The 27818-nt window shown below is 42.3% G+C and overlaps 1 protein-coding gene across 3 annotated transcripts in view; it reads left to right on the forward strand.

Moving 5' to 3' along the window:
* LOC148037539 (protein CONSERVED ONLY IN THE GREEN LINEAGE 160, chloroplastic-like) overlaps positions 1-27818 on the forward strand; it is a 92697-nt gene that overhangs the window by 19670 nt on the left and 45209 nt on the right. For 2 of the 3 annotated variants that reach the window (XM_087676469.1, XM_087676470.1), the window contains exon 5: positions 1682-1819. The exons of the other annotated variant lie outside the window; for it this stretch is intronic. In XM_087676469.1, the coding sequence (XP_087532595.1) occupies positions 1693-1819 (127 nt within the window). In that variant the 5' untranslated portion in view covers positions 1682-1692. The remainder of the gene's footprint in view (positions 1-1681; positions 1820-27818) is intronic. 3 annotated transcript variants of the gene reach the window in all.

Consider the following 27818-nt stretch of genomic DNA (forward strand, 5'->3'; position numbering starts at 1 on the left):
TTACCACCCCTATTTCTCGTCCAATGGAGGATCCTTGCATTGGTTCTACTATGGACCAAGCAGCCCTATGGGATTGTCTCAATTCTTGAGTTCGATTCTATATTTATGAGTTTGCAAGATTCTGTCCTTGTGCATGTGTGCCGACTTTGGACCATAGTGGAATCTCTCTTCCCTTTATTCAGTAAAAGACCTTTGCCCACTGCATTACCATACAAAGAAGAAACCTCCGGTGCTTCTTATTGATAATTTTCCTTCTATGAAAAATCTTATCAGCAAGATGGAGGAATTGCGGGGTGAGCTTGCATCCCATGGTAGGACTATTTTATCAAAGGACATGGTGATGCTTTTTATCACTCATCTTCCATCTCCCAAGTATGATGTCTTCTATACAAGTTTGCTTACCTCCAGGTCTTGGAAAACTATTTTGTGGAGGGCAGTTAACTTTGTTTCTTTTGGAGCATGAAGATCGATTCAAGGAGATAGGAGACAATGGATCTAGCTTTACTAAAGCTTTTACTGCGCATTTGGGAGGGAGAAACAAGAAGGAAAACAAGAAGGCCAAGAACAAGAAGAAGAAGCAAGCTAAGAACTAGGAGTTTTCTTTGATCTTTGCCACATATTTAGAGAAGTGTAAATGCCCATATTATAGGAAGGGTAACCAACTTGAGAAGAAGTATTGGAAGAAATACCCTTACCTTTGCTTGAAGGATGGAGCTAAACTAGTTGAGCCTTTCTCTATCTCAATTTGACAACCACCTTGGGATGCGTGCTCAGAATTGAGGGTCTAGGGCTCAAATTCCAGCACCTGAAATTAAAGAAAGGAGATTCAAGAGGCCAGCCAACCAATCTCAAATTGGGGCTAAATTTGTCTCGCAAGGAGCAAGATGAAGGCCAATTCCCCAAGCAAACCAAGCGGCAAATTGATTTGAAGGCTCACTGGTCAATTTTGACAGCGGGAGGCACTTGGATTAGTGCAGGGGATCAGAGAATCTTAGTTATACTCCATCCATTTGTAATAAAAGCTAAAGAAATAGTACAAGGGGCGCCAGTTTTGGGGCCAACAAGCTGTCCATTCTCCAAGATTAAAGTGGTAAAGTGTGCATTTTCAGTTTATGTGAATTTTATGCTTGCTATAATTAGTATTAAGTCAAGTTCGTACCACCCTATCCGAGGAGGAAGGCTGGTTTCATGAGCTGTTTATGTGAATTTTATGCTTGCTGTAATTAGTATTAAGTCAAGTTCGTACCACCCTATCCGAGGAGGAAGGCTGGTTTCGTGAGCTGTTACCCATGAGTCTGTATTCCTTCACATCCATGAGATAGAGGAGTCTCCTTCATTGGCTGTCTTCTCTTCAGAGAGGCCTTGGCTTATTGACATGGTGGTTTGAGTCATATGAATCTTGGAGATTTGCTGTAGGATCTTCATCCATTAGAGGGTATAGTCATTGTTGGTGACATTTGTTCAGTGTCTATTAGTGGTGTTGGCACCTTGCCGCTGCTGCCTAACTATCAGCAGATTACAAATGAACGATGAGTTTATTGAGGGCCATTTTGGATTTTCTTTCTTCTTCCTTGTTTTGTGTTTTGGTTTGGCACGAGGTGTGTTAGGGTCATCAGCTTTGGTCTTCCATTTTCTAACACTGGCATTTCTGTTGTGTCTTTGTGAATCTCATGGAGAACAGCTCTGGGAAAGATGATCTCTTGTCATGTTAGAACAGCGGCGATTCACACTTTAAATTATCATCACACTTTCTCGATGGCAGATTGTTGCAAAAAGCAGAGACTACAAGTTCTAAACAGCATTCAAGAACGCAGCACTGGTATCTTCAAATACGTTTTCTCTTGAATTCTTGTAAAGCTAAATGCATATGCATTGTTGACATCATGTTTTTACCTGAGTACATTGATCTGCTGCTTATTTATATGTCACAATTTCTTTTGTGTCTTTACTAGTCTTCTTAAATAACTACTCATAAGACTCCAGAAGGAAATATGTGAAACATCGGTGAAAAATATCATTTGCTTTTGTATACCACTGTGTAAGCGGTTTGAATTTTACTTTTTGTGTGATAACACTGTTGAAATAGTTTGCCATAGGCTGATAAAGATGGTACCTCACTGATGGAGACTTGAAAAAATGACAATTTTTGGGTTCTATATGCTATTGGTTTTATTGTTCTGAGATGTGATTGGGAGGAAGTTGGTTATAGACCATGACTGTAAAACTGAATGAAGGGTCAGAATAACTAATTTTCAATCCACTGGATAGTTCATGCAAAGTGGTTGTGGAATCCACAATGTCTGTAATAATGCAAATGAAAAGTGTGCCAGTTACATTAGTTGAAAATACCAAGGTGACTCATTTCTACAGGGTTCTAACTTCTAATTCACATTTCCTGCTAGTCAAATACGAATGACTACTACAAAGATACTCAATATATCAACACAATGCACTTAAGGATGTTTTATACCTGTCTGTTCATGGCCTTAAATAGTTACCTGAGTGGTCTTCACAGGATGCGGTCATGATAGAGGATACTTCTACAGGTGCTGTTCTATGGTCTGGCTCACAGAAGGGTGGGCTATACAAGATCATGGCCTTTGCTGCCTATTCTTCATCAGAGCCTGGGTTATTATGGTACGGCATGGTTGAGGGATTGCCGAATTTCCTTCCAAAACTCCCATCTTTATGCTGTAGCTGTTTGCGGGGCAAATAGCATTGGGTGCCTATGCCCAAGGCCTCCACCATCTACTCCTTTGGAGCTTGTCCATACAGACTTGTGCAGCCTTATACACATGGCGTCTTTGGGCCAGACCAAATACCTCTTGCTCCTAGGTGATGCTTTTTGCGAGATATGTTTAGGTGTATTCCTCAGAGCTCAAATTGGAGGCTTACTTCCAAATTTGTGAGTGGAAGACCTTTGTGGAAAACTAGTCTCCATTCAGAATTCAAGGAGTTGAGCCGACTATGGAGGAGAGTTTGCTGCTCATCAATTTGACAAATTTTGTAGGCAGCATGGCATTCACATGGAGCCTGCCACCACCATCAGACTATCTGAGAATGTAGTGGAGCCACAAATCAGGACCATGTTGAAGATGGCCAGGTCTATTCTTGACCAATGAGGGCTTTCCTGTACCCTCTGGGCTGAAGCAATTTTGACGGCAGTTCACATTTGCAACAGGTCTTTGACTATTGCATTACATAATACGAGTCCATATGAGGTTTTCTTTGGATGAAAGCCCAATGTAGCACATTTTCACATCTTGCAGTGTGATGCTTGCATTCATGTCAAAAAGAACAAGAGGGGGAAGCCAGATGCTAGATCCAAGTGGCATGTCTCAGCACCACCCCTCACCCACCAAGTTACCTCTTTGTCATCCTACTCCCTCGGCACCATCCCCTCCTATCCCTTACCTCCCGCGTCTCTTCAATTTTAAGTATCCAGTATCCCTCGGTCTTCTTTGAGGTTTACTCAGCCTTCAAAGGGGGATCTTCCTTCTATTGATAAGGAGGAGCTGTCATAGGATATAGGTGCATCACAAGTATTGGAGGCCTCACCACCTCCCTCACAAATCAGCAAACTTTAGTCTCATCATTCAATGGTTTCAACGTTTGATGTAGGAGTCTAGAGTCACTTCCATTAAAGAGACACCGAAGGGCCCTTGGAGGTTAGCCAAGCTATAGTAGTAGATTGAGTGTTCCCTCTGTGTGAAGTTTGAACTATGCCTTGATGAGTAGGATATTGGAGGAGCGTGAGCCTACCGCTCTTTAAGAGGCTCTTGCACATGATATCTAGCATGGTGGGATGCAAGACAAGCTTGATTCTATTGAGCAAAATAACACATGGGAGTTGGCTCCATGTCCCCTCCAAGCGGAAGATTATTTGTGAGAAATGGGTTAACAAAACCAAGAATTTGACAGATTGCACCTCAAACTAACACAAGGTGAGGCTTGTTGCTAAGGGTTTCACACAAAAGCCTAGCTTGGATTATGTGGAGACTTTTGCCCTAACTGCTCAAATGTCTATCATTTGTGTCGTTTTAGTCCTTGTGGCTCTTCATCACTACCACACATATTGGATGAATGTAAAGTCCGCTTTCCTCAAGATTTATGTAGATCAGTCTCCAAGTTTCGTTGTGCCATGCAAGGAGAAACATGTCTATCACTTGGGAAAGCCTCTTTGTGGCCTTAAGTAAGCTCCCAAGGCTTGGTATTAGTGAATTGACTGCTTCTTTCTCAAGCATGGTTTAGGAGATCAAATCATGACCCCAACCTCTAATATTTGTTCAAGGCTCCAAATGCTCGAGTATCCATGGTCGATTTGATTGTCATTGTTGTATGTACTTTGGTAGTATAGGTTTTTGGCAGATCATTGTTGTAGTATGGAACATGGTGATGGTTCGTAGGGGTCGTTGTTCCCCATCATAATATATTCCATTGTACTAGTCAACCGTGATCAAGAGAGGATGTTAGTTTTGCACATTTCATAGGTTTTATGGACTTGCATTTGGGAATTTGGGAGGGTGCTTGGGTGGGCAGCTAGACGGCCTATTTTTGGCCAACTTTGTTATCTCAAGTCTTGTTCATTGGCCTACAGATATGTGCATTCTCTCCACTCTCCAATGTCACATCTTACATACTTGCACCTATGGAGAGAGGGAGATTGGAGGCACTCTAGTAGTCAGCCATAGCCGTGTGGTTTGTACACATGTTCTCATGCTTTGGTATATGGACTCCATGGCCCATCCCTCCATTCATTGAGTTCATGTGTTCTTGCTTTTCTTGTTCATCTCTTAGTGTTTGTTCTCTATTGCTTTACTTGCGCATCTTGTTCTCACACTTAGTTCTTTCTTTCTTACTCCCTCTAATTTGCATGTATCGGCTATAAGTTACTATAGAGCTCTAGACCCCTACCAATATGTAAATTTGAGAAGAGAGAGAGAGATCTTGTTCAAATAGTCCTCAAGATTTATAGTCTACTTCGGGTAATTTTGCTTTTGGTGATCTATTGATCGAATCCCACCTTTACACCTCAAATCCTTTTATGAGATCTATGATTAATACATTTCCCTCTCAAAATCTCACAACTCTTTTGCACTTGGGCACAACTCCTTTAGGTTCTATCCTTATCTTTGTATCCCGATTGCTATTGGTGCTAGAGTGGTGGGAATTGCAATCACACACCTAATGTGTATACATTGTCCCTAATCTCTCTCATTTGGCCACTCAATTTGCACAAATGTCTCTTCCTATATGACGATATTACTCTTTTTTGGTAGCTATTGACATAGCACAACCTATCTTTACTATTGTCCATGGAGTCCTCATGCGTGGCATTTCTTTGCCGCATGGGGGGCACTTGGGAGGAAATCCCTACATGTATTTTGCTTCCCTCCAATCAATCTCTAAGCACTTGTGTTCTTGTTGCTAAGGCCAAGATTGCTTTCAAAAATAAGACTCGCCTTAATGAGTGATATTTGCTTTTAATAATTATTAGTAAGACTCACCTTAATGGGTTGATTATTATTGGCTTGGCCAAATCTAGTGTAGCAAGTGTTGGATTTCTAGGGATTATGGGCACTAGTCCAAGGATTAGATCCCTAGTCTAATCCTCACGTATCCCACCTTTTGTAGTTTGTTTGTGGAAATTTCACATTGCCACTGCAATTATTGAGCTGATACAAGTTGTTTTTCTTGAATTTTAGTCTAAATCACAACACTTTCACCATGCATCCATATTTGGAATGATTTGAAAGTCAACGCAGCAAAGTATTGGCGATCATTCTACCAAATTTGCCACCATTGGCTTTCCGAAGTCAACAACAATCAAGCCACTCAATTTTAAACAAGTTGCCACCCATATATTTTAATTTTATGCAGATAGGTATTTCCTTCCTATAGTTACAACTTTGTACAAGTTTGATTGTCAACTCTTGTGCTATGCAAGTTTGCATGACCAAGTACACTAAAAAACTCTTTCACTAGAGAGGGGGTCCTAGTTTTTACTTCTATGAAGGGGAAGCCAAGGAGTGGGAAGGACTCCAAAGATAATAAGGCAAGTGAGCCACAAAGTAATTCCCCACCATCAAACAATTCTAGTAAATCTAGTCATCAGCAGCACATCCCAAAGAAAAATATTTTTTGCACCCGTTGCTAGAAAGTTGGCCATTTTAATGAGACAAGTGTCGATCTAAGGCCAAGGGTGATCTCTGTTAAAAGTCCTTAGACCTCTACCCCATCCAAAGATGGTAACCTTAGTCCACAATGGAGGTACTGTGGGCACAACTACTCCAAACTTGAAAAGCTAGGTGGTTGTTGCAGCCAATGGAGGCCCATTGGTGATGTGACTTACAAACAATTCTCTTGAGTTAGTTTCTTTCTGACTCTGGATGGACGTTTGGCTGGGTGGTTGGGACCATCTATGGACTTCAATCCACAGGCTCATCTTTGCTTCCTTTGAACAATTAATTGATATGATGGTTGGTGGAGGTTGTGTCTATGCTTCAGAAGTCATCATGCACACATACAACTTACAGTACACAAAGTGTGTCTGTAAGAAGCTTGCAAGAAGTATACTAGGTGATAGGTACTTTGTCACGAGGACGTGAAAATTTGATGCTTTGCTTATATTTAATTGACATTTGATTAAAGGATTAATCAAATGTGCAATTAAAAGATGCACATGTGTTGCACATGTGAGGTGCAAGCTACTTTTCCACAGTTGAAGGCCGAAGGACCCTGTGAAAAAGATGGGTGTCAAAGGCAAAAGTTGTAACAAGTTACACTTGTTAGATTCTAGATGAATTTTGGTATTAGTTTGCCCTTAGGACCATTAATTGGCCATTAAGTGTCAATGGTGACACTAGGGACTAGGCATTAATTAATGGATTAATGCTTGTCCAAGGGTCAGTTAATGCATGGGACCACTTTGGGTTGCAAATGGCCTAGCCAATTAATTTTTGGATGGGCAAGGTCAAATTTCTGGGCATGGATTAAGGGCTGAATTAATTTTCAGAATTAATTAATTCTGAAAATTAATTAAATGGCTGGAAATGGATTAAGAAAGCTGCCACTTGGCAAAACTTTCCCATGCAAGTGGGGGAAAGGCTAAATAGGGCTGAAGGGAGAGGGAAATCTCGTTTTTTTCATTTTGGAGCTATTGGGAAGAGGTGTTGGACTGTTGCTGCCAGCTTTTAGGGCCATTTCCCAACCATTGGAGACCATTTTGGTGATGGAAATTGCATATTCTTGACCTTGGGAAGCTGGCAATTGCTGCTGATGCAGTTTCTCTTGAAGATCACAGTCTTTGATGCTTCTATTGTTGTTGGTGCATCCGTTTGGGGTTGGTACAATAGGGCAACAACTGATTTTGATCAGTTCTTCGTGACAAATCTCAAATTTTCCTCTCTTTACAGCATTCTCTCATCTCCTTCAGCCTATGCTCAGTCATTCTCAACAATTCTCAGCCATTTGGAGGAGATCTCAGCCATTTTTGGTGGGCTGATCTGTAATTTCTGTAGTAAACCCTAATTTACAGCAGAAATTAGGGTTTAGCAACCACCTTGGGATCCATGCCAGAGATTAAGGCTCAAGGGACTGAAATCAGCGATTTGGGGCAGCATTTGGCCAGCCAAGGGTCAAATTGGAGAAGAAGTCTTCGGTGAATCAAGGGGCAAATGACCCAAAAGGCTTGCTGGTCATTTATGACAGCAAGAGCAATTGGTTAGCAAGAGGAGATTGAAGAATCTCAAGTTGTATTTCTTCCAATTGAATGAAAGCTAAAGAAATACCGCAAGGGGCGCCAATTTTGGGGCCAACAGGGTGTCTACTGTCCAAGAATGTTGTATTTCATTTTATATGCATTTATTTATTGCTGTAATTAACTCTTAAATCAGGTTATCACCACCCATTCCAAGAAGGAAGGCTGGTTTCATACTTTATTGATTGAAGTTCTAGATCTTGAAGGAATGGCCATAGTAGTGTCATTGCCACTCATCATAGTGGCTGTGGTTGACTATGTAAAGGGAAAATATCTCTAGCCTTTTACAAATTTGGTAAGTAACTACGTCATAATCTTGGAAAGAAATGCTTGTCTATAGAATACAAACACAATTGTACAACAAACTCACAAATTCATAAAGAAACATAGTTAGGGTTAGGGTAACACGGAGACAATGAATACAAAAGATGAATAATTACAATGCAAAATGCAGCAAACACACTATGCAAGGTGAATATTGAACCTTGAACTCTTGTGTCTTAGGGACGGGGCAGAGAGAGTGAGTAGAAGAGTGTGTCATACTCTGATGTATCCTGAAACGCAACAGACAGTCTCGAAAGGTGTCTAGCAGGAGCAAACACAGCTCTATGAAGGCCGGATCAGTGTTAGAGGAGCAGTCAAAGCAGAAAATCAGCAAAATGCTGATCAGCTGATGATGTGGCAGGCAGGCGCAGGCTGTAAATAGCAATATGCAGCACTTGATGCTATGTCAGGGGCAGGCAGCATGTTGCAGAGTGAAAATGCAGGCTGCTGCTGGCCATACAGCTATAATTGCAGCAGATGATGATGTGGACACGCTGGCGTTAGCTAGACGGTAACATAACGACACCAACAGCAATGGAAATCAAGTCACCAGCTGATCATGATGTCTGGATGAGAGTAAACAGCAATCACCAACAACTGGGGAGTATTTGGAAACTGGTACCAACAACAAACAATAGTTGTCTATTTATAGATGGCCACGTCATCCCAAATTAGGGTTTGGCTTATGGGACATACACTCTAGGAACACATTTCTTTTAATGAAAGTTTGGTTACTTAATCAATTTAGCTTGTTTTGGGATTCCTGCATTTGACATGCATCCCAAGGTGCTTTGGAGTTGCTGGTTGCTGTCGAAGGACATGCATCCCAAGGCGATACTTCATCAGATTTTTAGGTTGTATGTATAAATCTTTGAACTTTCTCAAAATTACTTCACTAAGATTTGAGGCTTTTGCGTGGCACGCATCCCAAAGTACTGGACAGGTGCTGCAACAGCATTATTTTGCCATTTATGTGACACTAGACAAAGAAATTGCAGTAAATCTGAAAATTGCAATGAAAAATTGGGGATTTTCAGCATTAAGTTGCTGCCTTTGATGTTGGTTACACATTCCAAGGCTTATGCAATTGTACAGCACTGAATAGCTGTAAATTGCAGTTTGGGTGCTGTTTATGCAGTTTGTGTGAGAGTGCACAATGGCAAAAGGAATAGGAACACAGAGGCAAAGGAACAGAGAGAGGTTGCAAGAAATGAAGAATGAAATCTGTACAACAATGAAGGAATGCTGAATACACAAGGCAGACTGATCAGTCCTTGCACATAGCCCGTAGCATCAGTGAGGGCACCAAATCAGGTTGATGATGACGGCAACACCAGAGACGGAGGGAGATGATGAAGTCCTAGTGTGCACTTGCCAAGGAAGGAGGAAGATATATGTTTCCTAGGTGGGATAAGTGCCAAATAAATAGGCACAAACCATAAAAACTGGCCAACTGCAATCTGGGGCCTAAATATGGTAGACCATCTTTTAATGCTGGTAAAATGCCAAAAAATCTTAGAAAAAATCTTGGAAAATGTGGACAATGCTCAACAAGTGAGGCAAATTGATGTATTGTAGAAGCTGTCCAAGAAATGCACACAAAATCTCGACTAGAGGAGAAAATGCACTGAAAGGTGATAAACTGAGTGCTCTAGAATGAGCTATCTCCTCCGTCAAAACAGGTGATAGACAAGTCAAAGCTCCTAAAGTCCTCGTCGACTTAGATTGAGGCTCATAGATGGGAGATGATAAGGCATGACAATCATGATTGCTAACACCCCCTCTCAGATCCTGGATGTGGTAGAAGGTCAAGGAAGAAACGGATCCTTGGGTGGCAAGAGTGAATGCCAATGTCCATGAAGTCCGTCGATGAAGTCTACCGATGAAGAAGCTCCTCACAATCTTGGGAAACCCCCTTTGAAACACTAGGGGTCAGGGAATCCACTGCCGCATCATCGAGATCGTCCCCCTCTAAACGGACAGGGGTAACGAGGGAACCATCGGAGGAGAGGGTAGGGAATGGAAAGGAACCTGTGGAATAGGTGGTGCACAAGCGGGAATGGGTGTAGCAACAGATAACTACCTCTAGGAACCTTGCATAAGAGAAGGGGAATGGAGCCTGCTAAGCCCGCTCTCCTGCCAACCTGTCGCAGTAATAGCCCTTGTAGAAGAATCCTCAATACAAACGGCCTGCTCGGTGAAGACAACTCGTGTACCAAGCCTAGTAAGGCCATAAATTGAGAGGAGTGGAAAGCCCAAGTGTGGAACATAAAGGGCCTGGGAAAGGGAGCTCAAAGTGTGGTTAGGAAACAAAGACAAAGTGTCAACACCACTAATGGGCATCAATACAATGTCACCAACAATGATAGAAAATCCTCAAAAGGGCATAGATTTTGCAACAAATCACTTGGTGGAGTCATATGAGTAGAAGCTCCACTATCAACCAGCCAAGATCTCTTAGAAGATGAGGCAACCATTAAAGAAGGCTTCTCCAAGTCAACAAAATGAAGAAGGAACATTGACTTGTGGATAACTACTGGAGTAGAGGTAGAAGGCTTGGAAGTTTTAGCTCTATCCTTCGCTCCTGGCAAAAATGAGGGTGTTTCTTCTAACATTTCTCCTCTGAATGTGTCCCCTTTCCACAGTATGGGTGTTTAGGCTTCTACGAATCGGAGTTAGAGCTTGAAGAACTCTCATGTCGTTTAGCCTTGGACTTCCCTTTCTTCTTTTTTCCCCCTCCTGAACCTACAACAAAAGCTTTCGTGGAGGTGGATCCATTTGCAACCTTTTTGGTACGCTCGTTATGCTCCAAAACAAGCGGGGCAAGCTCCTTCCATAGAAGCTTCTCACAGGTCCTTGATGTAAGAAGGTTGGTGTAGAAGTCCTCAAACTGGGGAGATGGAAGCCGAGTCAAAAGAGTCATGGCCATATCCTCTGAAGAGATCATCTTGCCAAGGGACCGAAGCTCATCCTTCATATTTTCCAACTCGTTGATATGATCATTCGTGGAAGTAGAATCATTAATAGTGAGCATTCATAATTTTGTCTTGAGAGTAATCCATGGGGTAAATGTCTTGCGACGGTACAAAGAAGCCAACTTTGTTCACACTTTTGTTGCTTTCTGCAACTTGCACATACACACAAGGACAGAATCTTGTAAGCTCATAAAGAGGAAAGATCGGGCTCTAGAGTTAAGCTGATCCCATAAGGTCGCACGATCCATTGATGATCCAATGGTGGGATCCTCCACTAGATGGGGAATAGGGTGGGTAACAAACTCCTAAAGATCGAAGGTATCAAGGATACACTCTACCTTACACATCCAAAGTGAGTAGTTTTAACCATCAAGTTGATCCTCTTTGGGTAAAGAAGTAAGTATGAGTACTTGTAGAGGGTGCCATTGATGGCATATGGAGGCTAGTAGAATGGGCCTTTTGTGAGACATAGCGAGAATGGGGAGGTGAGGGTTCCCAAAAAAACGGGCTAGGTGACCTTCATTCTTAACGATCCATGCGATAAACTTGCCGTCGTTATTCGAAGGAGTGTTGAGAAGGCTCCTTATCTGTATTATCAAAGCCATGAAAGTGAAGGTAAGGCATCTTCAAAATCTTGCAAAGCACCCACAAGATATTTTACGTTTTGGCACTAAACAGCTGCGAAACAAGAGGAAATGGCTATAGGATCACAAGGAAGTCAATGTAGAGGGTCCACTTGGGGGGAGAAATACTGTGGACTGCACAAAGAAGCTATTGCCTTCAAGAAGAAGTGTGTGTTTTCAGCAAAATGGTAATGTGGCAAGGTTGCCTGGCAATCTAGGGTTGTTCTTGCATGAGAAATCAGCTCTCTCTCTCTCTCTCTCTCTCTCTCTCTGTGGCAATGATACCATGTGAGAGCGCGCAACGGAAGAAGGAACACAAATACAGAGACGAAGGAACTGAGAGAGACTGCAGGAAAAGAAGAAAGAAATTTGCATTGAACAAGGAAAGAATGCTGAATATAGTATGCCAATTGATCAATCCCGGAAGAAGATGACGGAGTCAGAGTATGCGCTTGCCAAGGAAGGAGGAAGATATATGTTTGCGAGGTGGGAGAAGTGCTAAATAAATAGAAATAATAATAAAAACTAGCCGATTGCGATCTGGGGCACCGACCAACATTTAATGCTTGTAAAATGCTAGGAAATCTCAAAAAAAATCCTAGAAAAGGTGGACAATGTTTGGTAGGTGAGGATAGACTGATGTATGTAGAAATGGCCCAAGAAATGCGCACAAAATTAGGAGTGTTGGCGAAAATGCATCGAAAGGCAATAAATTGAGTGCTCTAGAATGAGCTATTTCCTTCGTCAAAACAAGTGATAGACATGTTAGAGCTTCTAAAGTTCTTGTTTGACTCAGACTGAGGCTCACAGGTAGGAGATGACAAGGCATAACAATCATGATTGTTGATTGTTTGGGCGGCATGTTTTTGAAGAAGAGAGACAATTTTGACAGTTTTGCACTTGCTTGAGTATCGCGTGTTGGGATTTTGGTACTTAGTTGAGTACACTTCACACTTCAGCTTGGAAGTGTTTGGCTCCTCAGTTTGTGCATAAATACAATGTCAAATCATGAAACCTAAGATTAGAGCAACATTTTGGGAGTCACATAGAAGGACAAGCTAGATGGCACCAATTATCCTCTAGAGAGTTTTATGCTTCACAATCTTCTCATTGCAAAGGATCTTTAGGATTATGTTACAAGTGATTTACCTCAACCAAACGAGCTTTCCTTAGACACCTCAGTGTGATGCCAGAGGACAGCCAACTACTCTTGCTAATGCTATAGTTGTGGTGCCCTTGCCCAACCTACAACAGATGAGAGGAGATGGGACTTGAAAAATGCACATGCTTTGTCATTGATTGCCTTGTTAGTGAAGAGAGCCATCATACCTCATGTATGCTCATGCAAGACCTTCAAAGCAACTTGGGATATTTTGGAGCGCATGTTTGCAACTCCTAATGAAGCCATAATCTCCTACTTATGGAGAGAACTGGCTGATGCACATATGAATGAGAGTGATAGCATGATTGATTTGCAGGATATCTGCGAGCAGTTGCTGAACATTGATGAGGTTGTTTTGGATGCAGAAATGGTGAATGTCATTCTAAACTCACTCGTTGAGTCTTATCTTGGTTTCCACACCTTGCTAAATTTATCATTGAGGGGGACCCGGGGCGGGGGGGGGGGGAGAGCAACGGCCTCTTACTTTTGTGGAGTTGGGAGGCCTCTTGTTACAAGAGGAATAGACTCGACGGAATGTTGCTATGAGGTTAGGGGATGTTTCCATGCTCTCTAAATTTAAGGGCAAGGGCAAAGCAAAGCAGTTTGTTAAAAATTAGCAAAAGGCTGATTCGAGGCAGCATTTAATCAAGGCTGCCCAAGAGTGAAAGAAGACAGAAAAAAAGGGGAAATGCCACTACTGTAAGAAACCAAGACATTACATTGATGAATGCGGGAAAGGTTGGCCAAAGAGAAGAATAAGGACTCCGATTGCTATTCAGGAGAGACATCTGCCAATCGGTCTTTGGATGGGGATGCTATAGCCAACTTTTTAGAGGACTATGCTCCCTTGATATGCAGTTATGACACATCCATGGCTGATAGTGCATTTAATGCTGTTGAAATGCAGCATACTTGGTATTTTGACAATGGGGCATCCAAACACATTACTTAAGGGAAACATATTACATGTGCTAATAACAACAACTATGATGTATGTGGCATTGGTTCATGTTGATCATTGTTGCAGATGTTCAGACTTCATGCTTCTTGACATTTTGTTTGTGCCTGGTATCACAAAGAACTTATTGTCGATTTTAGCTTTTTATAAGCATGGATTTCAGGTCATCTTTGAGGATAACAAGTGTATTGTTAGAGACAAAGAGATGGACTATGCTCTTCGATTGTTAGATACCTTGTATAAGGGCCTATTTCTGTTGGATATTTATGAGAAATCTTATGATGCTCCGGCAATTAGTACTATTACACCTGCTATGTAGAATGCGAAGCTTTGACACACTCGCTATGGTCACATGAGCTTTGACAATCTCATGACTCACCAGAGGTGTTAGATGGTAAATGCTTTGCCTATTTTGGATACAACCACCTCCCCATGCTTGTGAGGGTTGCATGCTTGGGAAAATGCAAAGATTTGCTTTAAGAAAGATGGTGCAGTGAATGTTGTCGAAAAAATGCAGCTCATACACCCTAACGCATGTGGTCCTATGCGCATGAGAGCACTCGGTGGTCATTTCTATTTTATTACATTTATCAATGACTACTGTAGATACACTTGGGTGTATGGATTGAAGGCCATATTGGATGTATTTATGCACTTTAGACACTTGCTTGCAAAGTCGGAAGTAGAAACAAGTTTGAAGGTGCAAACCCTATGCACGGATCGAGGGGGGGGAGTATATATCTCGTGTGTTTGAGACATTCTTGCTTGAGCATGGCATTACACATCACATCATTGTGAGGATGACACCTCAACAGAATGGAGTGGTTGAAAGAAAGAATCGCACACTCATGGAGATGACCGGATGTATGCTAAAAAGTAAACGGCTGTCACATAAGTTTGGCTTTGAGATGTGTGGTCCTATGTGCACGAGAGACTCTGTGGTCATTTGTATTTTGTTATATTTATTGATGACTACTACAGATACACTTGGGTGTATGGTTCGGAGGCCAAATTGGATGTCCTTATGCATTTTAAATACTTGGTTGCAAAATTGGAAACAAAAACAGGTTTGAAGGTGTAGATCCTACGCATGGATTGAGAGGGGGAGTATATGTCTTGTGCATTTGAGACATTCTTGCTTAAGCATGGAATTACACATGAGGCTATTGTGAGGATGACACCTCAATAGAATGGAGTCGTTGAAAAAAGGGATCACATACTCATGGAAATGACCAGATGTATGCTAAAAAGTAAAGGGCTGCCACGTAAGTTTTGGCTGGAGGGCCTACAATGTAAAGAATTGCACACTCATGGAGATGACCAAATATATGCTAAAAAGTAAAGGGTTTCCACATAAGTTTTGGCTTGACGGCTTACAATGTGCCAATCATGTACTTAATAGGGCTCTGACAAAGGTAGTTAAGGCGATCAGTCCTTTTGAGGCATGGCATGATTGGAAACCGAAAGTTGATTACTTTCCAGTGTTTGGATGCATAGCATTTGCTTGTGCGCCTAAAGAGCTTCGTGTGAAGCTAGGTGATAAGGCACTTAAATGTATTTTTGTTGGATACAGTTAAGAGAGCTAAGGCTATCATTGGTATAATTCTCGTACTGAAAGGTTTTTGTCAAAACAGAGATGCCATTTTTGTTGAGAGTGCAGCCTATTCCCATGATTAGTTTGAAATGCTAGCCACTTATGAGAATGGGGATATCTTTGAAGGTCTTTTTCTACTTGCATTGGGATCCGTGCCTATCTAAATGCAGAAATATATGCATTACAACATGCTGAACGTGCTCCACTTGCCCAAAATCAGCCACCAATTGAAGCCAGGCTTCCTTCTTGAAGAGGGTGATGAAACCTGATTAAGCACTTAATTACAACGATTAACAAATTCACAAAACTGAAAATTGCACACTTTACCACTTTAATCTTGGACATTGGACACCGTGTTAGCCCCAAAACTGACACCCCTTGCGGTATTTCTTTATCTTATATTGCAAATAGATGGAGTACAACTGAGATCCTTTGATCTCCTCTGTTAATCCAAGTGCCTCTTGCTGTCAAAACTAACCAGCAAGTCTCTAAACCAATTTGCCCCTTGGTTTGCTCAAGGCCTTTACCTTGCTTATTGAAAGACAAATTCAACCCCAAATCTTATATTGGTTGGTTGGTCTCTTGAATCTCCTTGAAATTCCTTAATTTTAGCTACTGGAATTTAAGTCCTAGGCCCTCAATTTCGATCATGCATCCCGAGGTGGGGGTTAAATCCTGAATTCTGCCGTAAATTAGGATTTATAGGAGAGATTGATTGAAAGCTCTTCCTCTGATGGCTCAAACTATTGGAAAATGCTGATATAACTTAAGAGATGGTTGGGAGATGAGAGAGAATGCTGTAGAGAGAGAAATTTCAAAGTTTCATCTTGAGAAACGCTGAAAAGCTACTAATGTCAAGCCCGAACAGCTATGGAAGCTGCCACCTACAGCTTAGGATGACTAGAAAGACTGCTACCCCCTCCTTTATGCCGTCATTTGCACTAGGACTTTGGGTTGTTATCACCTACTCTTGGAGAGCTTCAAACTGTTGTCATATGTTGTAGGATTGATCCTTGGTGGTTGCAAATCATATCGGTAACCTCTCCTTGCTCTCTAACAGTCTCTTTCTCTCTCACAATGGCTGGAGTAGACTTCCACTAGCCCCTAAAGACGTTTTTCTTACTTGGATGGGCAAGTTTTGCCAAGTGGCAACGTCCTAATCCCATTTTTCAGCATTATCCAACTTATTAAATTAATTTTTAGAATACTAATTTTGAAAATTAATTCAATAATTATTCTAGTATTGAAAATCAATTTCACTAGCCAATAATTAAATTGGCTAGGCTAATTTGTCTTCTAAGTATCCCTGAGCAGTTATGACCCTTAGATAGACATGAATTGATTAATTAATGCCTAGTCTCTAATGTCAACACCGACATTAGTGGCCAATCAATTGGTCTAGGCCGAAATCTGACACCGGGTATCACCTAGTATATGTTAGCCGTAACTTATTACAACTTTTGCCTTAGGCACCAAATGATGTCTCGTGGTGTTGGGTTTCACACTGTGCAACAATTACCTTGCACCTCACATGTGCAAGTCACACTAGCATATTTGATTAACTTTTACTAAGTAAAATAATAAAATTTCACGTTCTCATGATACCAATTGCTCCAATTTCTTCTAGAGTAGTGGATGCCATAGTAGTGCAAGAAAGGGCTGCTATACATATAGCCAATACAGTCCCAAGATAGCTGTTACAGACTCTTAAAGAGAGTCGTATGCATAGTTGCCTCTGTACGTGGTACGGAACGGTCCGTACGGTACGATCTGTACGGTACGATTTTGTACGATAAAACTAGCCTCTTTCGGCCACTTGGCTTGTGCGTGCTCTTTCCATGTTTCCTGCGCCCTTGCGTCCTGCGTTTCGTGCTTTTCCTGCACTTTGCGCTTTTTGGGGGGGTGGGAAGCCTTGGATACCTCACCCCACCCCCCTTTTTCAAATTCCAGCCATCATCCATGCAAAACTTAATACTCCTCTTTGGATTCCTTCCAAGCTCCAGCTTGCAGCCCTCTCTTTGGATTCCTTCTCTTTAGACTTTGACTGTTTGAACTTTGAACTTTGACCCTTGTCTCATCTACAAAAGGTGTTCCTCTCCTCCATACTTCCACACCAATTCAGCAAGCACTTACAAGTTACCATTCTCATCTTTCGCGCACCCTATCGAAGCATTTGCCATTCTCAAAGAGTCAAATCTCATCTCCCATCCCCTCTATCCCCGCACCCTATTAAAGCATTTGCCATTCTCATTTCCCATTCTCTCTCTCTCACTCTTGCTCTTTCAACTTTACCCCAATCCTCGGGCTTCTCAAGTCTCCCTCCCTTTCAACTTTCAAGAGTCGAGAGTCGAGAGTCGAGAGTCGAGACTCAAGCATCTCTCTCTCTCTCTCTCTCTCTCTCTCAGGCCTCTTTATTTGTCATCGGCACTATGACTCGTGAGAAGCACGAGCCCTTCAATTTGCATGCGATCCATGTGGAGAGGGACACAAAGAAGTCAAACTCCCACCATTGGACATGCAAGTATTGCGGGAAGCGCTATACAAGTGGTGCAACTCTGCTTCTCCAACATCTTTCCAAGACGTGGGGGCAGGTTGCTCCATGCAAGGAGATCCCTCCTAACATTGTGGAGGAGATTCTCACCAAGATGAGAGGGGGATCCACAAGAGGAGGAGGAAGTGGCGTATCTTCAATCGATGCGGGAGAGGCCTCTACCATTGGTGGTGGGGGCTCCACATCCGCATCCGGCTCCGGTAAAAGACAAAGAGTGGAGGCTCATGCGGTGCCGGAGAGACAATCATCTCTATCTCAAGCACCCGGTCATGTGCGTGGATCGGTTGCATTTCTTAGAGAAAGGCAATAACTGCGGGCATTGAAATTGCATACGCGGTGATTGAGTGCAATCTTGCATTCAATGTCCTAAAGTAAGAGCAATCAAAGAAGATGGTAAAAGCCATTGCCAATGTGGGTCCATGTGAAGGATGGACCAGTGTCACATACAACGACATGAGGACGAGAAATATTGATGAAGAGAAGGAGAGGATTGATAGAGCCCTTGATCCTATTCGGGCCGCATGGATAAAATATGGTTGCTCCATTCTCACCGATGGATGGAGTGATTGTAAGAAATGGGGCATCATTAACATAGTCGTCTCATCTCCACTCGGCACTTACTTTTTGCGGGCCATAGATACCGGCAAGAGGGGGAGAAAAACAACGGACACATTCATCTACTGCCACATTCGACAAGCTATCATTGAGGTATACATTGCAATTTGCATTTTAAATTTGTTTCATTTTCTTTCATTATGATAATATCATGATTCATAATTGAAATTTGATTTATACATAACTTGTAATTTGTAAATTGTGGTTGTAGGTGGGCCTCTCAAATGTAGTGCAAGTCATTACCGACAATGCATCGAATTGTCAGCGTATGGGCCGTTTGCTTGAGGCCAAGTTCCCTACCATTGTGTGGACTCCATATGCAAGTCATTGTTTGGACTTGCTCATGGAGGACATTGAGAAGCTCAAGTGGGTGAAGAGGGTGGTCCGCAAAGCTACATCAATTGTCACATTCTTCACGGTAAAGGTAAAGGTGCTTGCGATGTATCGTGAGCATAGCACACTTGAGTTGAAGAAGCCTTCTTCAACTCACTTTGCTTACATGTGGTTATTGCTGGAGTGCCTTTATGAGGTGCGGTCAGACAGTGGTGTCTACTCTATGGAATGAGTGGGATGAGCATGAGACAGAGTGGGATGAGCATGAGACAAAGGAGGCTAAAGCTATGCAGTGCTTGTGCCTTAATGAGCAGTTTTGGCAAAAAGTCCATGCTGTTGTCATTGTCGTGACTCCCTTTTATAGGGTGTTACGTATGAGTGATTGCGAGGGGTCTACCATGGGCCTTCTCGTTCACTTCTTTAGAGCGGCATTGGCAGAGGCATATGCTTGTACAGTGATCACAGAGACACAGCGTGCACATGCTTTAGAGATCGCAGAGAGGAGATGGGCGTGGATGCATAAGCCCATCCATGGTTTTGCCGCATTGGTGCATCCAGCCTACAAGTCACCGATGATCATGGATGATAGAGAGTTCCGTTCAGACCAGCTTTCTTATTTGACTCGTGTGGTCTCTGTTGATGACCATAATGCAGTGCTAGAGGAGCTAGGATGCTATGCAGATCAGAGAGGGCATGTGGCTTTTACTTCTCCCACTTGTTGGAGGAGAGAGTCACTTGTGAAGCCTTTATTTTGGTGGCAAAACTTTGGATACGCACTGGAGACCCTTTAGCCCTTAGCCATCAGGGTCCTTGCCCAGGATTGCTCTTCGGGTACATGTGAGAGAAACTAGAGTGCCTATTCTCTCATTCACACAAAGATTCGCAATCGGCTTAGCACACGATAGTTAGAGTGGCTAGTCTATTGCCGCACTAACTTACGCATGATGAGGGCTATGATGAGCATGGGTGGTCCGAAGCAGGTAAAGTTTAAACATTTAACCATAACATTTAAAATTTGTTGTTTTAACTTTTAAACTTTGAACTTTGAAGTTTAAACTTATACTTTACAATTTAGACTTTAGCATTTAGTATTTACAATGAATCATGATCAATCTTACGTGCATCACTGCATTGTGTAGGTGAATGTTGATACATTCAAGTTGACGGGCGACACTCTTCTGAGTGTACATAAGGAGGTGGATGAGGAGGAGGCGATGATTTTTGCAGAGGTCTATAGAGAGCTTATAGCAGCAGATACTCGTGACACTCGCAGTCAGCGTGCTCGTGGGCAAGGAGTTCGAGTAGGTGGTAGTAGGGGCACGGTCATTTGACACCCTCCATCATCGAGGAGGGGTGGTTCAAGTGGCTTGCAGACATATGTAAGGCGGGGCTCTAGTAGCTCACATCCTGTGCCTCATGATGACATCCCCCCCTTGCCTACATAGCTGCCATCTAGGGAGCCATCATTTGATAATGATGGTAACCTCATCAGTTGAGGATGAGCATGAGTCTGTCTCATCATCGGATGCCGAGGAGTCATCTTCAGACTCTCTTGATGAGCACTCAGATGGTTCTGATGATGGTGATAGTGATGCCTCATCATAGATTCATCATTCATATGACATAGGTCTCTTTTTTTTTTGTATCAAATATACTAGACTGTAGTTGTATGATGTATCGCATGTTTTGCGTAGCCCATGCGAGTCGCGACCGTAATGGTCACCCTCATGTATTCATCTTATTCTGTAATGAAATGGCTATTTTCACTTTAAACATGTATTCTATGATCTATCATTTAATGATTTATGGTTTTTGTTATTTAAAAAATCATCTTAATTTTTTTTCGTATTAATATCGTACCGTATCTTATAAAATCATAAGGTACCAATTAGTACCGTATTTTATCGTACCGTACGGTATCATACCTTTCGTACCTAACAACTATGGTCGTATGGATTCTACTTTGCTTCAACGTAGAGGTTCTAGTGCTAGAAATGCAAGAGGGGCATATTTTTTGATTCAAGCCATCTTATTGATGATGAGAAAGCATATGCTTTTGCTAGTACTCTTTTGGATGAAGATGAGTCTATATGTTTTGAAGATGCATGATAGGATGTGCATTGGGTGCAAGCCATGAGTGATGAGATACGCTCTATTGAGTAGAATAACACTTGGAATCTTGTTGACTTGCCTTCTGGTAAAAAGGCCATTGGCACACGTTGGGTTTACAAGCTAAAAAGAAAATTTGATGGGTCTATTGATAAATACAAGGCAAGGTTGGTTGCCAAGGGATATGCTAAAAAAAAGGGCGTTGACTATGGAGAGACATTTGCTCTTATATCCGAGATGGCCACCATTAGGTGTGTGATTACTATGGCTTCACATCTTAGTTGGGATGTACATCAATTGGATATAAATATAACATTTCTAAATAGAGATTTGGAAAAGGATATATATGTTGCACAATCTCTAGGCTTTGTTGTGCAAGGTCAAGAGCACAAGGTTTACAAGCTGAATAAAAGCCTTGTATGACTTAAAACAGGCTCCACGTACTTGGTACTCCAAGATAGATGCATTTTTGACTACATAAGGGTTCCAAAACAGTTCGACTAAACTCACTCTCTATGCTAGGTTATGCAATATGGGAGAAGCTGAAAACTACTTATAAGATCACTACACCTGTTAATTAGGTGCATTTAATGTGCAAGTTAGTGAATATGCGGCTGGATGAGTCAAAGCTTGCAGTTGAGCACTCGAGTGTATTCACAGGGATTCTAAATCAGCTCAAAGATGCAAATTTGGACTTTGATGATAAGTTGAGGGTGATCTTTTTGATCATGACACTGCCCGACCCTTGGGAGACCTTGGTGGTTTTACTCAGTAATAACCCCAATCTCTCATATGATGGGGTGAGGGGTTCTATCTTGAATGGAGAAATTAGATGTATGTCTAGTGGAGAAGGCAGCAACTTAGCTTACAATGTAAGAGGCAGGGCTGAAAAGAAAAATGCAAATGCAGGATAGAGAAACAGGAGCAAGAGCAAAGGAAAGGAAAAGAGTGACATTACTTTCTATCACTGTGGTTGGAAGGGCCACAAGAAACCTGATTGCAAGTATTACAAGAGGGAACAAGAGAGAAAGAAGATTGCAGGAGATAAAAAGAAGAAGGAAGATAAGACAGATGCATCCGAGACAACCAAAGGCAAAGAAAAGGCCAATGTGGCCTCTAGTGTGGTCATAGAAGAGCTTTCAGATACAAAGGCTGATGTATTATGTGCAGTTGATTATGATGCCATTGTATGTCACATGCAAGATATGCAGATTATCAAGGCTGATGTGATTGATGCACTTTTGTCAGTTGATGATGGTGTCACTCAGACTTGGATTGTAGACTTTGGTGCCTCTTTCCATGTAACTCCTTGCTTGGAGTGTTTTGCTATGTTCAATGCAGGCAGTTATGGAAAGGTGTATCTTGGAAATAACCATGCCTGCAACATTGATGGGATTGACACAGTACACTTGTCCTTAGACAATGGTCAAGAGCTTGTGTTGAAAGATGCCAGATATGTGCCTGGCATTGAAAAGAGTTTACTATCTGTTGGTCAGCTTGACTTGCATGGCTATACCACACTGTTTGGTGGTGGTTTGTGGAAAGTACAAAAGGGTTCCATGCTGATTGCAAAAGGAACCAAGAAGCGCACTTTGTATTGTTTGCACTGCAAAGCCTTGAATGGCAAGTTTCTTGCAGTTGCTAAAATTTGCAGCCACTTGGAGCTATGGCAAAAGAGATTAGGCCATATGAGCCAAAAAGGACTTGATGTCCTTACCTCTCTGAAGAGGGTTGATGGAAAAGGCTCTAAACTTGATTTTTGTAACGAGTGTTAGTTTGGAAAGCAAATAAAAAATTCCATTTACTTTGGTGTCTCTCGTAAGTCCAATGTCTTGGACTTAGTGCATTCTGATGTATGTAGTATGCCCGTGAAATCGTTCGATGGTGCTACATACTTTGTCTCCTTTATTGATGAATATTCCAAGAAGATTCGGGTGTACTTGCTGAAAAAGAAAAGTGAAGTGTTTGCTGTTTTTAAAACTTTTCATGCATTTGTGACCACTCAGACAGGTAGAAAGCTGAAATGCTTGAGAATTGATAATGGGGGTGAGTTCACATTGATTGAATTCAAGTCCTTTTGTGACTTGCATGGTATTAAGAGGTAGCTTATAGCCCCTTACAGCCCTTCTTCAAATGGGGTGGTTGAAAGATATAATAGGACTTTATGTGAAAGAGTGCGGTGCTTGCTGTCCACTGCTAATTTCCCTCATGCATTTTAGGGAGGGGCACTCAAAACCGCGATTCACATTTGCAACCACTCTCCAAACAGGTCCTTAAATAATGGCATCCTTCAGGAGGTTTGGTCTGGCAAATTGGCCTCATATGGCCATTTACGCATATTTGGCTATGATGCTTTTGTGCATTTTAGGGATGAGCTAAGGAACAAACTTGGCCCAAAATCCACCAAAGGCACTTTCATGGGCTATGGTGATGAGGGTGAATTTGGCTATAGAGTGTGGTTACCTCAGTCCAAGAAAATTATTCGCAGCCATAATGTTGTGTTTAATGAGGCAAAATTGCTGAAAGGTACTTTAGCCTCTAATGAAGATATAAAAAATGTGAAATTTCAGAGTTTGCAGCCACCTATTACTTTAGAAAATGAGCCTCATGGTGTTGTATCCCAGGCTGAAATTGATAATCAGCCGGTTATTTTTGAGCCAAATGATGATGGACAACAAATAGGACCACAAGGAGGTCATGGACGGCAAGATAGGCTTGCTGATTATGAAAATGCAGGTGCTGGAAATGAAAATGAGGGTGCTGTACAGCTTGAACAGCATGCTGAAAATGGCTTACAGTAGCCAATAAATGTTGAAAATAATATACCTTCAGATGTAGACCCAATTCCTAAAAATGTTGATCATTGGGTATGTAGGTCTACACGTAAAAAGGCAACCACATAGGTTTGACCCCTCCTTGCATTATGTGATGCTTACAGATAAGGGTGAGCCTCTTACATACAAAGAGACCAAGTCATGTGAGTTCAGCAATAAGTGGGAGCTTGCTATGCAGGAAGAGATTAAATCTCTATATGCAAATGATACTTGGGATATTGCGTCATTGCCCAAGGGAAGGAAGCCACTTCCAAACAAATGGGTGTACAAAGTAAAGACAATTGATGGAAAACCCAAGTACAAGGCAAGATTAGTTGCCAAAGGGTATGCGCAAAAGGAAGGGATTGACTTCCAAGTGTGAGAGTGCGCAACGGAAGAAGAACACGAACATAGAGGAGGGGAGAGAGAAAGCAGGGAATGAAGGAAGAAAATCTGCACTGACTGAAATGAATGCTGAATACACTGAAATGGACTGATCAGTCCCTGTACGCAGCCCGGAGCGTCAGTGAGGGCACCAGAACAGACTGAAAACAATGGCAGCACCAATGCTGGAGTGGGAGAGGACGGAGAGTGTGCTGAACCTGCAGAAGAATGTGCTGAGAATGACTGGGGGGCTGCTATATATAGCCCCAGGCCAGAAAACTGGCCGACCTGCCAAATCTGGCCGACTTGGCCAGATCTGGCCGACCTGCCCAAATATGGGCCGACTGCACACCAAAAAGGCCCAGTTTGGGCTGTGTGACTCCCGGAAAAAGGAATTCAAACACAAATAGCAGATACAAAGCTGACAGAGCTCCTCTGTCTCCTGCCAGACTCTGACAGGAGCTCACAACCAAGAGATGACAGATTGAGAATGAAAATAGAGCAGGCTAACACCAAGAGGTATTCTCACCTTTTGTGAAGATGACCACTCTTCGTGTGCTTTTTGCTCTCACTGCTGTACTGGACTTAGAGTTGTATCAAATGGATGCAAAACAACTTTCTTGCATGGTAACATTGATGAGGAAATCTACATGAAACAGCCCGAGGGCTTTATAGTTCCTGGAAAAGAGCAAATGGTGTGTAAACTAAAATGCAGCTTGTATGGGCTGAAGCAAGCACCATGGTAGTGGTACAAAAAGTTTGACACTTTTATCCTATCTCATGAGTTTACACGCAGCCATGTAGATCATTGCTTGTACATGAAAAAGGATATAGATGGTAGCCTCATCATACTTGTTTTGTATGTGGATGATATGTTGCTAGCTGGGAAAAAAAAAACTATCTTGGATGCTCTAAAAAATTAGCTGAAATCAGCTTTCTCCATGAAAGATTTGGGGAATGTAGAGCATATTTTGGGCATGATTAGGTGGTAAAAATGCATGCACAACAATACCTCTTGATTGATCCAACCTCAAGTGTATTTTCTTTTGCTTTTCCTTGGCTATTTTTGACTGCATCTTCATATGTATCAGGGTAGTTGATCAGAATCTTTTCTCTAATTTCAGGTTTGAGCAATGAAACAAACTTGTCCTTTTTCAAGAACATCACGGGAGGTTGCTCCATACTCTGTGCAATTTCTATCCACTTTGCTTCAAATCTTGCTGCAAATTTAGACACTTGCTCATTTTCTCCGTGAAACAAATTTTCCAAAGATTTCCATAAACTCTCAAGAGTTTGCTTAGTTGCAAACCTTGTAAGGAACTCATTTTTTACTTCATTCCAATTTGCCCTTGTCTCTTCATTCAGTGAGTTCCACCATAACCTTGCAGAACCTTCATGAGGATTCATAGAGATAGAATGCAGAAATTGTTGTTTTTATCTCAAGAAAAGTACATCGGAAAGGTATTGGACAAATTTAACATGGCTGAAGCTAAGCCTTTTGGGATACCCTTACCTCCTTATCTCAAGCTTAGCAAAGCCAACAGCCCGAAAGATGACGTGGAAGCAAATGCTATTGAAGAGAGTTCCTTATCCATGAGCTTGTGGCTCTCTTATGTATGCTAAGGTTGCTACTCGTCCAGACATTGCTCATGCAATGGGAGTTGTTAGCAGGTTTATGTCAAATCCTAGCAAAGCACATTGGGAGGCTGTCAAGTGTATTTTTCGATACCTTAAGGGTACACAAAGAAAAAGTATTTGCTATGGGTAGGGTGCACTTAGTTTGCAAGGTTACTGTGATACAGACATGGCAGGTGACTTGGACGCTCATAGGTCCACCGGTGGGTATGTCTTCACAATTGTTGGTGGAGCTATTTCTTGGTGTTCCAGGTTGTAGAACATCGTTGCACTGAGTACGAGTGAAGTTGAATATTGTTGCGCTAAAATATGCATTACTTGCTGATTAGCCTCTTAAACAACCCCAAAACACACTAAGAATACTCTTTTAGAGTAAAACCCTAAAATGGAGAGCAGTTCGAGAGAGTTCAGTGGAAACCCTAAAACGGGGAGCGGTTCCAGAGAGTTTAGTGGAAACCCTAATTTTTGGGGCGCCCTTCCATATCTATAAATAGACAGGCTGCCCCCATTCAGCTATCATCCTTGTTTGCAGGTTACACGAGCCCACACACCCTCTGTTGCTATTGGCGCCAAGTTGCTAGCCTGCAGCCCGCCTCCATCTGTTGTCTAGCCATCATCGACTGCAGCTACATTATCTTCAGCCTGTCCATTGCTATAGGCGACAGCTTTTAGCTGCTGGCAATTGCTCCAGACTGTTCCAGACTGCTGTTCAGCCTGCTGTCCATCATCTCCAGGGTCAGCCAGCGTGCGTTTTCAGCATTCAGGCCTTCACACTCTCAGACACTATTTCAGCTTGCTGTTTACAGTAGACTGTGCACAGTTTCCAGCCCGCGATCGGTGGTACACTGCTGCGTTTACCAGTTTCCAACCTCCAGACTGCTGCGTTTTGGTCACCAGCTTGCTGCCATTCACTATTCAGCACTCCTATACTCCGATTGGTGGTCACAGACTTGGGATCTGTCTTCGGTGGACGGCACACTCCAACATTGCTCTGCCCTTGAGCACACTGTACACTCTTACATTCATTTACAGCATTCATTCACTTCAAAGTTGTGTTCTCTCTCTCCCTTCTTCTGTTTGTGTTTGAGTTTTGAGTTTTGCGTTTAGGGTTTGAGTTTTGCCCTCTGTGTTTGTGTCTGTCTCTTTGTGTTTCTATCATGGTCGTACACTGTGTATCCTCAGTGCTAACCCTAGCAGTTTTCTTCACATGGTATCAGAGCCGGTGCTCTTGTAAAGAGTATCTTGCGGATATTGTGGAGAGCTAGTCTTTCTGCGAGGCACACAATACAACTCGTAACCGAATCACAATGTCTCAGACACCTTCTTCTCCAGTTCCTATGATGTCTTATTAGGCTTCTCCATCATTGGAGGCCCTGAGACGGCATTGTGGACTCGGTGAAGAGGACGATACTTCACCTTCACTAGATTTCACTAACATAACAGAGGAGGACTTTGAGGAGTACTATCGCAACAAGTACGGTGATGTTTATACCCCTCCTACCAGTTTTGCTACCACATCTAGACCGGTTGGTGAGGTTGGCTACCTCTCCGACCATGAAGGACATACGGCATTCGGAACGTCCGGCGATCCATCTTCATCATCTCAGCCAGGTCCAATGTCAGGTTTGTACAATTCTTTTGTGTTGCATGAATCAAAACCCTCGCTTGTTTCTTCTTTTGAGGTACAAGATCCGGATGGCTTTGCGTATGTGAACTTCAATAGAGGGGGCTCAGGAAGTAGATGAAATTCAGGTACATCTACAGCTTCTGTTTCATTTGAGCATATCACACACACTTCTCACTTCCCTCCCATCCCACCCTCTTCTATATAACACCTCTCATTATCTTTCCAAAACCTTGGATTACACTCCACATCTGTATCACACACCCTAGGGGTTGGATCTTCCTTTTCTGCTCCTAGCACCTTTTCCTTCTCCATCCCATTCTCTACCTCTGTGTACCATGGTACTTCGTTAAGGGGAA

This window comes from Lygodium microphyllum, chromosome 4 (assembly GCF_053477565.2).
Source record: "Lygodium microphyllum isolate KBCC chromosome 4, Lygodium_microphyllum_v1.1.10, whole genome shotgun sequence".
In the NCBI taxonomy this organism is placed as follows: domain Eukaryota; kingdom Viridiplantae; phylum Streptophyta; class Polypodiopsida; order Schizaeales; family Lygodiaceae; genus Lygodium; species Lygodium microphyllum.